The sequence below is a fragment of the Ursus arctos genome, unplaced genomic scaffold (genome assembly GCF_023065955.2).
Source record: "Ursus arctos isolate Adak ecotype North America unplaced genomic scaffold, UrsArc2.0 scaffold_33, whole genome shotgun sequence".
Classification (NCBI taxonomy): Eukaryota; Metazoa; Chordata; class Mammalia; order Carnivora; family Ursidae; genus Ursus; species Ursus arctos.
The window spans coordinates 2,417,773-2,431,202 of record NW_026623019.1 but is presented as its reverse complement, the minus strand read 5'-3'; the positions used below and the strand labels follow the sequence as shown (position 1 = coordinate 2,431,202).

Sequence of the window (13,430 nt, the reverse complement as noted above, 5' to 3'; positions counted from 1 at the left end):
GAGCTGCTCTGGGTGTGGAGCCGGCTCGGTGAGTCTTGGTGCGCCCCGCATGGAGCGTGGGCCGGCTGCGTGGGCCACAGGGAAAGTGGCCTGTGAGTGGGACGCTATGGGGACAGACCTTTGGGGGCAGGTCTGTGCAGCCCTGGGTCGCCTGCTCCGTGCCCAGGCTTGGTCTGTGCTGGGCCTCCCATGTGGCTCCTGGGCTGGGCGATTTCCCTGGGGCCTCCCCGAGCAGGATGTCGTCCCTGTCGCTGGGAGAACGGGTGGTCACACAACCTGGCAAGGGACCCACGGCCCCTTGCTGCAGGTGTAAGCAGACCACGTGTCTGGGAGCCGAACACTTGCAAACGTGACTCCTCGGGGCGGCTAGCTAGCGTGTGTGCACGGAGGTGCTGCCCCTGCGACTGGGGGGACAGAGACCGCAGTCAGCCAGAATGGGAAGCACGCCAGGCTTCGGCGGGGGGGGGGGGGGGGCCTTGCAGGCTGACAGCGGCAGAGCTGCGGGCAGCCAGGGAGAAGGGGCGCAGTTCCCCCTTGTGGCGCCGACAGGAAGCACCGCTAGCCGAGGGGCAGAGCGTGGCACATAGAGCCACAGCACCTCTCCCGCCGCACCCCTGCCAGAGTCTAGGAGCCTGAGGGGCATCTCCTCCTCCTGACTTTCTGCCTCCAGCCGGTGCCTCCGGAGTGGGAATTAACAGCAAGCCAGGGGCCAAGGAGGGAGACTGTGGCTAGTGGCCTCATGGCCCAGGGTCAGGAGAAGCGAGCAGCATGGAGGGGCAGCGCTCAGGGTGGACTGAGCGGAGGGACCACGGCCCCCCACGCTCCTTGCTTTCCAGGAGTGTTGGCCCGTCTAAAACCTTCCATCGTTCCACTGTGGCCCCAGTTGAGGCTGCGAGGCGGCCCAGGAAGGACCAGCCTTTCCCAGGGAGCCCACACGTCATGTTCCCTCCGAGAGGGAGGGCCGTGTGTCCCGAGGGGCCCGGGCTCTGCGTTTGTCCCCAGCAGGCTCAGCACACACCACGCACGCCGCCGCGCACGCACCACAGTGGGGCGTCCTGCCGGCAGGCGTGTGTGAAGGCCGTGGCTCCGCGGGAGGGCAGCCCCGCCAGGCAGCGGCGACTGAGGGCCGGGTGCTGGACAGTGCTGGAGGGGAGGGACCCCATCCTGGTGCCCCCACCCCACCCTCCAGAACATTCACCTTAGCACTCAGCAGGCAAAGCCAGGAGGAGGCCCTCGGCAGCGGGGAAGGCCCCCAACACCGAGCAGCTCGCATCCACGCCGGGAAACCACTGTCGCCAGAGCAGTCCATCGGGCCCTCGCCCTGGGGCCGGCCCGCCAGGCTCACTGACTGCATGTGGCCATCTAGGCTTCTCTTCCCCTCAGCCCCGCCCACGAGCCAGTGCTGGCCCACCGTGCGAGCGGCTGTCCAACTATATGGTGTTCCAAAGGACAGTCTCTCTGGCCATCCTTCCCCAGAGTCACGGAAGGTGCCGGAACTAAAGGCCAGCTTTCTGTGGGGCCACCACAGAGCTGGTGTTAACCACATCACAGTGGCCGGGGCCACGGCCAACCCAGGCGAGGTGGCCTGCTTGTGACAGGCGTGGCTCATCACTAGTGACTTGGAGGGCTTCTCTGCCCAGCCTCTTCCCTCCCTCTCCTGATTTCCCCGCGGGTGTGCATGTGTGTGCTCGTGTGTGCACGCCCGTGTCCGTGTGTGCGGGGGTGCGTGTTTCTCTTCCACACGAGGCAGGCTGCGGGCTGTGCTCTGCGGCCGCGCCTCCACTCAGGGTCCGAGCCCGAGCATGTGGAGGCTCATTCCGGATCCCGGAGCCGTTCTCCCACCTGCTGCCTGCCTCGTGCTTCAGCGATGTTCGTGCGTCTGCAGTTAGGGAAACGCTGGCCAGTCGAGGAAAGGGACTGAGGTTGGCACAGGGTCCGTGTTTCACTTTTCTGAGACAATGAATCCGTGCTCTTCGCGGCCGGAATTCGGATTAGCACCATCCGTGGCGGTATGTGGGCGCGTATACACGGACAAGGAGATGGTAGCGAGTGACCTGGGCACGCCCACGTTCCCGCATGTGCAGACCGTGCGTCTGCGCCTGCGGGACGGAGCTCCGGGACTAAAGGAAAGCAGAGCAGTGTCTGCCCCTCAGGCCCCACATCCCTGATGGGACTGTGCTTCTGGTCGATTTAGGCCGCGTCATCTTTAAAGCTAAGAACGGATTCTCTGTACTTTAGGGGACACTTGGCTGCTCGGGGTTTTGATGGCCTTTTATGTTTGAGCCATGATGTTGGCCATCAGAGCCCTTGAGGCCCCAGGCACCGCGAGGGCCGGAGAAGGTGCGCGGCTGAGATACCCCGTGAACACCTGCGGTGACCATCGGTGCCGGTGTGTCTTCCGGGGTGGGGGCTCCAGAAAGGCCACGGCTGCGTTAGGGCAGGCTGTGGAGGCAGCCAGCTCGTGAGCTGGTCATGTCCCAGAAGGGCTGGGACCCCTCTGTGGGTGGGCAAGGCCGATCTGTCACCTTGCTGGGGCCTCGATCCTCAGCAGATTTGCTGGGGTCTTTCTCCATGGGGATCATCCACGTGCCTTTACAGAGCAGTCCTCGAGTGTGGGACAGTCCCCTGCGCCGTGAGGCTGCGCGCCTGGGCTCCTGCCCTCCCACCTCCCCATGGTGGAGTCTGGAAAGCATATTTGGTCACATGTGCCTCCAGGAATTAGGACCTGGATATTCTGGGGGTCACTCTTCAGCCAACCACAGGGCACTGGCTGCTCTGTGATGACTTGGGGGCACTCGGAGAGGGCAGGCTGGTGAAACTGGAGCAGTGGAGACCCCTCTCCCCAGCCAGGTCCTGATTTCTGTGCAGTTGTGGCCCTGGCCATGCTGGACACCGTCCAGCCCTGGGGTTCGGGTGTGAGCGTTTCCCCGCCCCCACTAAGGTGCGGCCAGGAGCTCGCGGGAGGCCCAGGGCATGAGCCAGAGACGGGCTGGCCCCAGGGTCACAGTAAATCACATGCATGGGGACACCTGGAGGAAGGCTTGCCAAGTGGGGACACCAGTCACAGATGTGGCCTGAGGACTTGGAGTGGGCCCCATCATACTCCCCTCCAACCCGGGGCTCGCAGGACCCTGCTTCCAGAATCAGGTGTCCTCCCTTGGGGAGAGGCCACTTGCTCTGAGGGGCTCTGGTTTTGTCACAAAGTAAAATGAGCTCTGCGCCCACGAGTCCCCAGTGAGCTGGCGTGAGGCTGGCATGGGGCAGGCTGGAGCCAGCGGCCCCTACACCCCATTGACCCCGAGGTAGGTGATGGAACCCAAGGCCAGGGGAGCCATCCCAGGCCCAGGAGAGGAGCTGCATGCCCGGGGCTCAAGGGCCTGGCCCTTTGGGGCTGCACAAGGCCCCTGGGGTACGGGGGTGCAGCCTGCTGTCTGGGCCCACGTGGTGGGGTGTGGGCTGTGCTGACGGGTTTTAACTCTCATTTTGCCTCCTTGTTCTCCTCTGCATTCAAAAGGAGCCGGATAGCTTTAAAAAAAGAGTAAGTAGAATGTAAGTATCCCTTTAACATTTTTAAAGCTTTACTCTGGCTAAACACACACTTGAAGATTTAACGGTGAAGCTTTTCAGGACCAAAGGGCACACGGTTTGCGTTCCACCCATGCCTCCCCGCCCTGCAGTGTGGTCAGCCCAGCATTTTGCTCCTTCGGGTCCCAGCCATGTGGCTCGGGGCGACGATCTGGCACCGGCTCAGGCCACCCCAGTTTTTTGTTCCAGGGTTGGCCATGAGAACCTTCTAGAAGCTCTGTAACCCATCCTGGTGGCTCCAGTCCTGTGTAGGTCTCCGCACACGTCACCACGGGACAGTCAGGGGTGAGGGTGCACCCAGGCTCTTTGGAACGGACTTCAGTGTCTGTTCACACACAACCCCGCTTCCCTGATGACCGTGCCTCATGAGAATCCCTTTCTAAACAGGATTCTGCCACCAGGCCGACCGTCAGGGAGCAGCCACGCGGCCCATGCTTTCGTGAGGCGGTCCCAGCAGTTAGAGGAAGGGTCTGTGCCTGGCTGACGGGCAGCTGGCAGGTGTAAGCAGATACGCACGTGTGTGGGGACGTGTGATACACGATGGGTGGAGAACAAAACACTTTCGAAAAACAAATTACAGCAACAGAATAAGAACCGAGAAATCCTGCACAGAAAACAAGAGAAGACACGTCCCCGCAGCCGGCATGACCAACAGGCTGCTGTATGAAACACTTCTGAGCAAATCCTTCCAGAATTTTCTTGACGTCTACAACACATTTCTTTCCTAAGAGTACCTTGCTGTTCTCACCAAAGCAGCATTTGTCGTAGTGGATCTGGATTCAAGGAACGCATGAAGAGCAGGACCACAGCGTGCGTGGGTCTGCCGTCTACAGGGAGCCGCCGCCAGTGTGACGGCCGTTTGTAGACCTTTTCTCTGGGCGTCTACGCACACGTCTATGCCAGTGAGCACACCTATACTGACATCATCTCCTCCTCTGACACGCTGGCATTTCCCTGCGTTGACTGTCGTCTCCAACATGACTCACAAATGACGAGGCTTAGGAAGGTCTTCAAGACCGAGGAGTACGTGTTTTGCGTTCCATCTGCAGTCCCTGCCAGGTAGCCGTCACATCATGTCATGTCACATCTGTGACCCCGGGTCATCCGTCTCCAACTTCTAACGGACACAGCTCTGGTGGCCGGTCCGTGTCCGGATCCTGGCCTCAGAGTTCAGTCGTGGGACTGTCTGGTCTGAGAGTCTGGCCCTTCCTGGGGAGGAAGGCTCTCTGGAGACCCCGAACGCAGCGCATTGCTTATGAAGAGACCGAAGGTGGAAGGGGCCACACAGGTCACGCGGGAATCCATGTGAAGGTCTTCGAGCTTGCCCTCAAGCCAGCCGTGACAGAAACCGCTCTGCACCACCTCACCCTCCCCGCCTTGTGCCACCCGCCTTGCCGCGCGCTCGTGCCGCTGCGCACGTGCCCAGTGCTGTGGCTTTGTGTCCTGGGTTTAGCCCTTTGGCTGCAGGTTCTTTCCCTGCTCGGGGAACTGCAGCCACATACAGACGTTGTCCTTCCTCTGCTGACCGTCCTCCACGACACCGCAGCTGAGGTCATCCCCAGGTTCAGGGGCAACTAGAATCCTGCTCTGAGAAACAGATTCTCAGGCAGGCAGGGCTGGCTCTGGGTTGGTTCACAGCCCAGCCGCTGGTGCCGTCCACACCTGGCACAAGCAGAGAGGAGGGCGCAGCAGGGACAGAGGGGCCTTCAGCCTCGCTCAGTGCCCTGACACCCGTCCCGACCCCTTGGGAGTCCCCGCGGAGGCAGAGCCTTTTGTCAGAGGTGGTGGTGGCAAGACCAGGGCAGGAGATGACGTGCCCAGGCCCAGACCCTCTGTGCACAATGGACACCTGCCCCCAGAGCACAGCCACCGGGCCCTCCGCGGGCGAGGGAAGGGGGGCGCTGCCCCAACGGCCTAAGCAGGTGCTCCGGGGCGACAACCAGCCATACAGGTGTGCTTTGAAAACAGCGCCTGAGGTTTATGGAGCAGGGAGCCCAGGGGTCAGTGTGCGGACCTTTCTCCCAGGGACCCTAAGCAGGAACCACCCCCTGGGCCTCCTCCAGGAAAGATAAGGACTCGGGTGAACGCTGCCCTGTCACTTTGTCCAGCGTGGACAACAAAGGCCTCTAACCTGGGCAGCTCCACACTGCTTATCCCCACCAGGGCAGTTCCCGCGGGTCCTGAACGGGGGACGCTGGGTGGAGATGGTCTCTGTGTCCCCAGGTCCTGCGGACGTTCACTTCGTCTGGGAGAAGAATGGCCGTGAACTGGAGACGTGTGTCCCCACGCAGACCCACACGCTGCCTGATGGCAGGACCCATGTGCTCAGCTGGCTGCGAGACGCCATCGGAGAGAGCGCCGAGTACCGCTGCTCCGTCCTCTCCTCCGCAGGCAACAAGACCTCCAGAGTGCAGGTCACTGTCCTGAGACACGGTAAGTGGCGCGGCCCTGCCCCCTGCCGCGCTCCCGCAGGGAAGCGCAGCGCACGGTACACGGCCAGCCTCCCTGGTGCTTCCGCCGCATCCACACCCCCCCCCCACGCCTGCCACGTCTCTCTCTGGGTTTCTGTTTGGCGGGGCTGGGAAGTCCGCGTTCTGAGAGCCCGAGCCCCCTGCTCTGTCTCCACACTGAGAGGAGCTGGCCGCGTACACAGTTCTGGAGCTGGAGTCTGCCCCACGTCTGCCAGCTCCGCGTGCCCTGCGGGTGGCCTCCCAGGACCGCCGCCCGCATGGTGCACACTCACGCCTCCGTGTCTGCAGGCCTGGCCGTGCCCAGGCCGCGGCGAAGCCTGCCCCTCATCCCCGGGAGATTTTCCTCAACACGTATCCACTCTGCTCCGCTTTACGTCCTGTGCTCTTTCTGGAACTATGCTCCCCAGACGCTAGACCACCTGGCACGGTTCGGAGCAGGGAGGGGCCCTGGGAGCCATGCTTCTGCTTCCAAACAGCCCGAGGGAACGTGCATTCCACAGCCTATCCCGGCAGCCAACCATCTCTGAGAGGGTGTGCCTCAGTTTCCTCGCTGCTGGCCTACGATTCAGGCTTCTCGGTCTGCTCTGTCCCCACCAGTGCCTCTGCTTTCAACTTCCAGGTTTTTGTGGTTCCCCTCCTAGTCTTGGTCCATCCTCGAGAATTTGCATCTATGCTTAGAGATGCTGAAAAGGCCCCCGTTCTCCTGGTGTGAGTTTGGGGAGAGAAAAAAGCTGCCAATATTCACTCCCGCCCAGAACCCGTTCTTCCCATTTCTGTAAAGCGTCCTGCCTGCCACCGTCAGGACGATCGGGATCATCACGTAAACGTGACTCACAGACTGAGATGTCCTGCAGAAGTCACGAGAACGGCACTGTCGGCAAACAGTCCGGAGAACACTCACGGTACCCCTGCTCCCGCCCCAAGGTCACCCAGCGCACCAGCCTGACAGTAGCAGGGCCCAACACTGATTGCGGGCAGTTCTACCCGAGTCACGCTACGCGCTGCATGCACACGAGGCGGGCAGAGACGCCAGCACAGTTGGGACAGCGCAGCATCTGCTTGCCTGGCCAGCCTGCCGTGTCTCCTGAAGCTGCAGGGGGACTAGAGGACGCAGGGGTTCTTGCAGGATGGGACCCCCGAAGGCGCCTCTGGAGTGCTCACCCCAGCCCCGTGGCCACCCAGGGAGCCCAGGTCTGCTCGAGGAATGAGTTCTGCTTTGTGTCTCAGGGCTCAGGTCCCTGGCACCCATTTCTGAAATTAGCAACGTGGGCCATGGACCAGGGACGAAGCTGTGTCTGTGTTCACAAGGAGAAAGTACGGCTGTCAGGCTTGTGCCATCCTGACAGCCCCACATGTAACTCGCTTCCGAATCAAGCTCCCACGGCAGGCTCCGTAGAGCAGATAGCAGCTGGACGTAGGGGGACACCAGCCTGGTGAGCTGCACGGACTCCTCGGCCTCACTTGGGACAGGCCTCCCAGGGAGGCAACACCAGCTTCAAGGTCTCGGCCTCAGCCCCAAGACGTGGGGAAGTAGCCCCTCTCTTGCCTGAGTAGAAAATTCCACTAAGACGAGGACAGGGCCAACAGGACCTTGGGCAACAGCCGCTACTGGGGCTGCTGACCGTGGAAGCCCCCACAGCCAGGAAGGCAGGCTTGGAGAGGGGAACACCTCACCCAAAACGTGGCTCTCAGAATGGCCTCTGGATGGTGCAGACCCGGGGTGCCATCAGGGCCTGCAAAGCTGACACCTGGCGTTGCCCCCTCCCCTCCTTGTCTTGCAGAAGTGACCCACCAGGAGCAGTGGACCAGAGAGCTCGCCGCCTGGAGGGCTGTGGCCGGGGAGCATGACCGCATGATGCGGAGCTGGAGGAAGGCGTGGGTACGTGGCCGGGCCGACGGTGGGCAGGGACTGGCAGGGCGTCTGCCGTCTTGGAACTTGAGCCATTCTGCTTTCTGGAACCCGCAGCCTCTGAGCTCCAGGCAGATCCCTGGGGAGCGTCAGCATGGTGGGGCAGGGAGGGGTGGGATGGGGTGGAGGGGGGGCCTCTCAAGGAGACTCAAGTTGGGGAAAGGTGCACGCAGGGCAGCTGGCTCGGGCTGGGCACCGCCCGAGCAGGAAGGCTGCGCCCCACGCAGCCAGGTGACTGCTGAGCGGCGGGGAGCCCCGTCCCAGCACCGAGGGGCGGCAGGCCAGGCGTCCCCCACTCCAGAGTCACGGCCGCAGCCATCTGGGCAGCCAGCAGGCCAGGGAGGTACCGGAGGACGACCCCGCAGCTCCACTGCAGGCCTTCAAACATCCAGGCTTCAGTGGCCGCCCCAGACCTCTCCCGTTGCCAACAAGGCTGAGCACTGCTGACTGAGCCCCTCAAGCTCCGTCCGCGTGGGACCCCCCTCTCTTGGCCCCAAGAGGGAACACATGGGGCGTGACACTTGAGGCCCCTCCCGCGTCTAGGACAGTGGCGGGGAGGAGGCAAGAAGGGCCCCTGTTCTGCCAGGAATTCAAAGGCGGCTGCACTGTTCTTTCAGGAAAGCTGTGACAAGGACACCTTGTAGACCTCGGGAGGCAGTGCCGACCCCCAGCCGAGCTCGCTGCCCCTTGCCACGCCACCCCCGGAGAGGCCCCGGGACAGTGAGCTGTCACCCAGCCTGCTGAGACGCGGCCCCCCCGTAACCTCTGTGACAACAGCCGGAACTCTGGGTGCTTACGTGGGACAGCAGTGTGTCCGGCAGACACGGGACATGAGCACAGTTCATTACAGTCTGAAAACGCAGCAGCGTGCATGACGGCTCCTTTCGCAGAAACGCTGCCGCCGGAGCCCGCCGCCACTCCCTGCCCTCGCACGTGGCCACTGGGCTCCCACGCCAGGGACGGGCCTGGCGAGACCCGGGGCAGGAACTGGACGGACACCTTGAGCGAGCAGGTGTGTCACCCCCCCCCCCCCCCCCCGGTCTCAGAGCGTGGGAGCTGCTCCACGAGGTTCTGTGCGCCCCGAGCTTGCAAGCGGCGGTGCCAGCAGGTCCGTCCTCCCGGCGCTGCACGGTGTGTGCAGGACCTGACGACCGACGCTGCGCAGCCCAGACCCCGCGGCCACCCGCTGCTGAGGGAATGACGATTACCGAAGCGCCGCTCCACCCAAACCCACCAGCTCTGTCAGAGCCCTACTGCCTCAGGACCCCAGCACACGGACGCCCGCAGCCTGTGTCCAGACCCCCAGTTCAGCGGCTGGGGACGGCTGGGGACCGCCGAGAGTACACCCGTCTCCCCGAGGACGCCGGCTTGGGGTAGGGTCCACCCCGACTGCCCGCCCGCCCCGGCTCCCAGGCCGGCACGCGGGCCACACCAGCATCTCCCGTGAAAGCGCCACCCGCACTCGTCGGGGTGCCGCCCTCCGCGGCCGTGAGACTCACCCCGAGTCTGGGCGTGGCCGGAGCCCCGCACGCCAGCACCACGGTGAGCTGCGTGCCCTCGGCCTAGTGGGGAGGGTTCCATGGGACGTGTGCGTAAGAATTTGGGTTGTCCGCTATGTTGAGAAAATAAACAGAAATAAACGCAGTGAGCTAAGCGTGTCCTTGCGAGGCGTGTCACCGGCAGCCGTAACCTGTGCCACGAAAGGGATCCTGTGGCCAGGCCGACCGCAGCAGAAAGTTACATGAGACGCAAACCCTCTGGGGCGGACACAGTGCTCACAGCTCCCTGCTGGGCTTCTCTGCCCCCAGAGCAGCGCCACACATGCCAGGAGCCAGCATCCCCTGTTGCGAGTTCGAAAGGTAATGCTCTCCTTGGAGGTTAACTTCAGAACCTTCCCTCTCCCGTCATCTCTGATTTTCACACCCACGACAGGGGACAGGGCACCTGCTGACAGACACAGAAGGGCAGGAAAGCCCTGCCCTGTGCACCCCTCCCGACCCCCGCAGGGAGAAACCTGGGGCGTCACACGGCCCCCGCTTACACAGCTCCGAGAAGCAGGTGCACTAGGAATAGCACGTGTGCGGACGACAGGCCCGACCGCTGCTTTCCATGACCGCCCCCCGCCACGCTGCCCGCCCTGTCCACACCGCAGGCCTTCCCCGACCTCACTCCACCTCTCTGCGCCCCACACAGGCCACTCGCCTCTCAGACACAGGACGCCTGACGCGACCGATCTCCCCTAAGAGTGCGCTCAAGGCCAACGCGCTCTGCTGCTTGCCCAACACACGCCACGCGGCAAAGCCCCATCCTGCCATCACCTGGGTGACGCAGCACATGGGGCAGACGCAGGGTCCCCACAGCAAACCTCTTCCTTCAAACAACGTGCTGAGGGGCTGGGCCGGGACTTAGGAACCCCCGACAAGCCTAAGACGGCGGGGTGATCAAATCATCGCTCTTTATTCAAAATAAATAAGCCCTCTTACTTACAGCAAAGTATGAAAGCAAACTTCTATCCTGCCGGCCTCCAAGACAGAAACCACATTCAGAATACGTTCATTTACAAAAAAAAAAAACAGTTGTAGATTATCAAAGCTGAAATTCAGGGACTTCAATATACACTGCTTCTTTGAAAAATGACAAAAAGGAATAATTCATGTCAAAAGGTCACAGGTTAGAGAACCGGTTTTCCTTCTGAGGCTCATTTTAGCAGACCCTCCAAGTATCCCCGAATCTTCCAGCCAAAAAGCCAGGTCCCGAGAAAGCCCCCCGCCCCCGGCCCAAACCAGGCCCCGCCGCGCCCGCCTGCTGGCCTCCGTGCAGCGCACTGGGTACCCGCCCGCGGCGCCTTCCACACACTAACATGGCTCAGCTCTTCTGCATCGGGGGTTTCCTTCACAGCAGAACTCAGGGCGCCACATTTTCCAGTCTTTTCCAGACTCTGCTCAGATCCGAAGCTGCATCTCAGGGCTCTTTGGCAAGGCTCCCGCCAGCACGCCCGAGGGCCCGTTCCCGGGAAGCACATCCTGCATTCACCTCCCAATTCAATAGCCACGCACGACACAGCAGGTCAATCACGACCTGACACGAGAAAGGCCCGAGGTCTTCAGGCCCCTCATCCTTACCACACGACACACACACAGAGCTCGTCTACAAATGCAGCTTCATCATCTGCGAGGCTGGAGCCTCCAGCGACTCTTCCAGCCCCAGAGCACAGCGACTGTACGCTTCCAGGTGTCTTCTCCAGATTTCAACTAAAAACAACAAAGCGGCATGGCTGCGGGACACGCAGGGACAGTCGGGGCAGTCCCTACTGGGAAGCACACTGCCCCATGGCTCAGGCCCCTACATGGGCCCAGCGAGGACTCCCCCGACCCAGCCGCCCCCTGCACCCCCTGCAGCCGGTCATTACCCATGGCCCGCGGTGCCCGCTGGCCCTGCCAACCTCCCGCCAGGGACACCGCGGTGCTCAAGGCCACACTCCGCAGGTGCCGTCTGACCCAGGTCTGAGCCTAGCTCAAAGACAACAGCTGGGACCTGACCCGGCCTTCTGCCGCTGCCCTGCGCGGAGAGGCCGTGCCACTGTCCAGGGGCCCTGCCCTTTCCGTCAGTCGATGCGAAGCCCGAGGACGCTCAGCCCTCCCCAGCACTCACTGTAGTGCGGCTCTTCTTTCCCGGCCGCAGGAGCAGGAGGGCCGTCCTGCACTGAGCCGCAGGGGCCCTGCAGGGGCGGGCTGGCCGGAGCGGGGGGCGCAGGCTCCCCGGCCAGCTCCTGGCGCACGCTCTCCAGCATGGTCTTGTACGCCTGCCGGGCGGCCATCGTCAGCTCGACCATCCTGTGGAACTGGTCCTGGGGCGGAAGGAAGCGCACGGGTGGCAGCCTTGGCCCCAGGGAACGTGGGTCTTGGGGGCAGGGGGACACCTGGCAGGGGTGCTGCCTCGGAATCGCACCGCGTGCCCTTCCGAGCACCATCCTGCCTCCCCCGGGCTCGGGGCTGTCCCCGGGGGCGGCTGCAGGCAAGCCCGCGTCTCCCAGCCCGGACCCCCCAGCTCACCTGGGCCCCGTCGTAGCTGAAGATGCCCACCACGCTGACGGGGACGGCCTTGTTCAAACTGCGCCCCAGAGCTTTCCGGTTGAGCGCGAACACGAAGGGAATGTTCTGCTCACAGGCGTAATCGATGATGGTGTGCAGCGTGTCGTCCAGCCCACCTGGTCAGGGACAAGGAGATGACAGGGAGATGCGTCACATGCAGCGTGGCGCTGGTACTGGTCACAAAGGGCTTTGCTCTACACAGCGACACCCTCAGCGAGTCGTGCTGGACGCCAGCAGGACAAGCCGCCACCGCAAGCGCACCGTTCCTCTCAGCCACGTGGGAGAAACCAACTCTCCTATGTCCTCTGCCTAATGGGAGTGAGGTCTCACTTGTCTTTTAGAAGGGTCCCCGCCCCCAATCCCAACGGGGGTGGGGGGATGGGCACACAGAACACCAAATCTCTGGGACACCAGCAGGTGTGCGACTGCCCCATCTCCACGTCAGGCACCCAAGTCAGTGTCCCTGAGCTGCACACTGCAGGCTCCCACACACGCTCCTTTCACTCGCTAGAGGCTCACAGAACTCAACTCGGAATCCCTCTCGTGCTTGCCCGGCCTATTCAGACTGTGACCCGCGACTGCCGTCACGGGCCAGAGCAGAGAGCACGGGGCAGTGTGGGCAAGGCCTGGAGCTTCCCCGGCCCCCGCAAGCGCCACCAGACCCGCCCGCATCTCCTCCTGGGCACGATCCAGGAGGCTCTAACCCAGTCCGGGGGGGGGGGGGGGGGATTTTATGGAGGCTTCTCAACATAGTCAAGACTGACTGGTCACTGGCCACTGGTTGATTCAACCTCCAGCCCCTCCCCTCCGTGGGGGCCAAGGCTAGGGGTGGGGTGAGGATGGGACCAAGCTTCCAACCCCCCAGATTATTTGGTTGACCCTCCTGGCAACCAGCCCCTACCCTTGGGCAGGTCTGAAGGTCATCTTCATTAACGTAACAATGTTACTGTCGTTATAGGAGTATTCCAAGGTGAGAGCCGGAAACCGAAGACAAAAACCAAACAGGAAGGAGAAATCCAGGTCGTCCTCTGAATGACCAATAGGCGTTCCTTACAGATCACAGTACTGCGCTTAGTGACTAGTCACCGAACACTCACGGTGCACCAGGCCTCCGGAGTATTAGCCCCTGCACGCACAAGAAGCCGGCAGGGGAGAGGCTGCCCCCGCACAGACGGGGCCCCGGAGCAGAGACGTCTCCAAGTATCCCACGCCCACAGGGCCCAGCCGCCGACTCCCTGCCCTCCACCACCCGCCCTACCACTGAGCAAGCCGCCAGGCACGCTCGTGCGGCGGCACGGTCATGCGCAGGGAGAGCGGGAGAGGCCCGGTGAGAAGGGCCAAGGGGGGCTGTGTGTGCAGGTGACGTGCCCGCCA

General features: G+C 62.8%; 1 protein-coding gene across 3 annotated transcripts in view; it reads right to left on the bottom strand.

Moving 5' to 3' along the window:
• Positions 1-3,560: 3,560 nt before the first annotated feature.
• Positions 3,561-13,430, bottom strand: part of SECISBP2 (SECIS binding protein 2) — a 48,911-nt gene continuing 39,041 nt past the window's right edge. For all 3 annotated transcript variants that reach the window (XM_026519195.4, XM_026519196.4, XM_057305560.1), the window contains 3 exons: positions 12,018-12,172; positions 11,617-11,812; positions 3,561-11,216 (listed from right to left, as the gene is read on the bottom strand). In XM_026519195.4, coding sequence (XP_026374980.2) covers positions 11,113-11,216; positions 11,617-11,812; positions 12,018-12,172 — 455 coding nt within the window. In that variant the 3' untranslated portion in view covers positions 3,561-11,112. The remainder of the gene's footprint in view (positions 11,217-11,616; positions 11,813-12,017; positions 12,173-13,430) is intronic.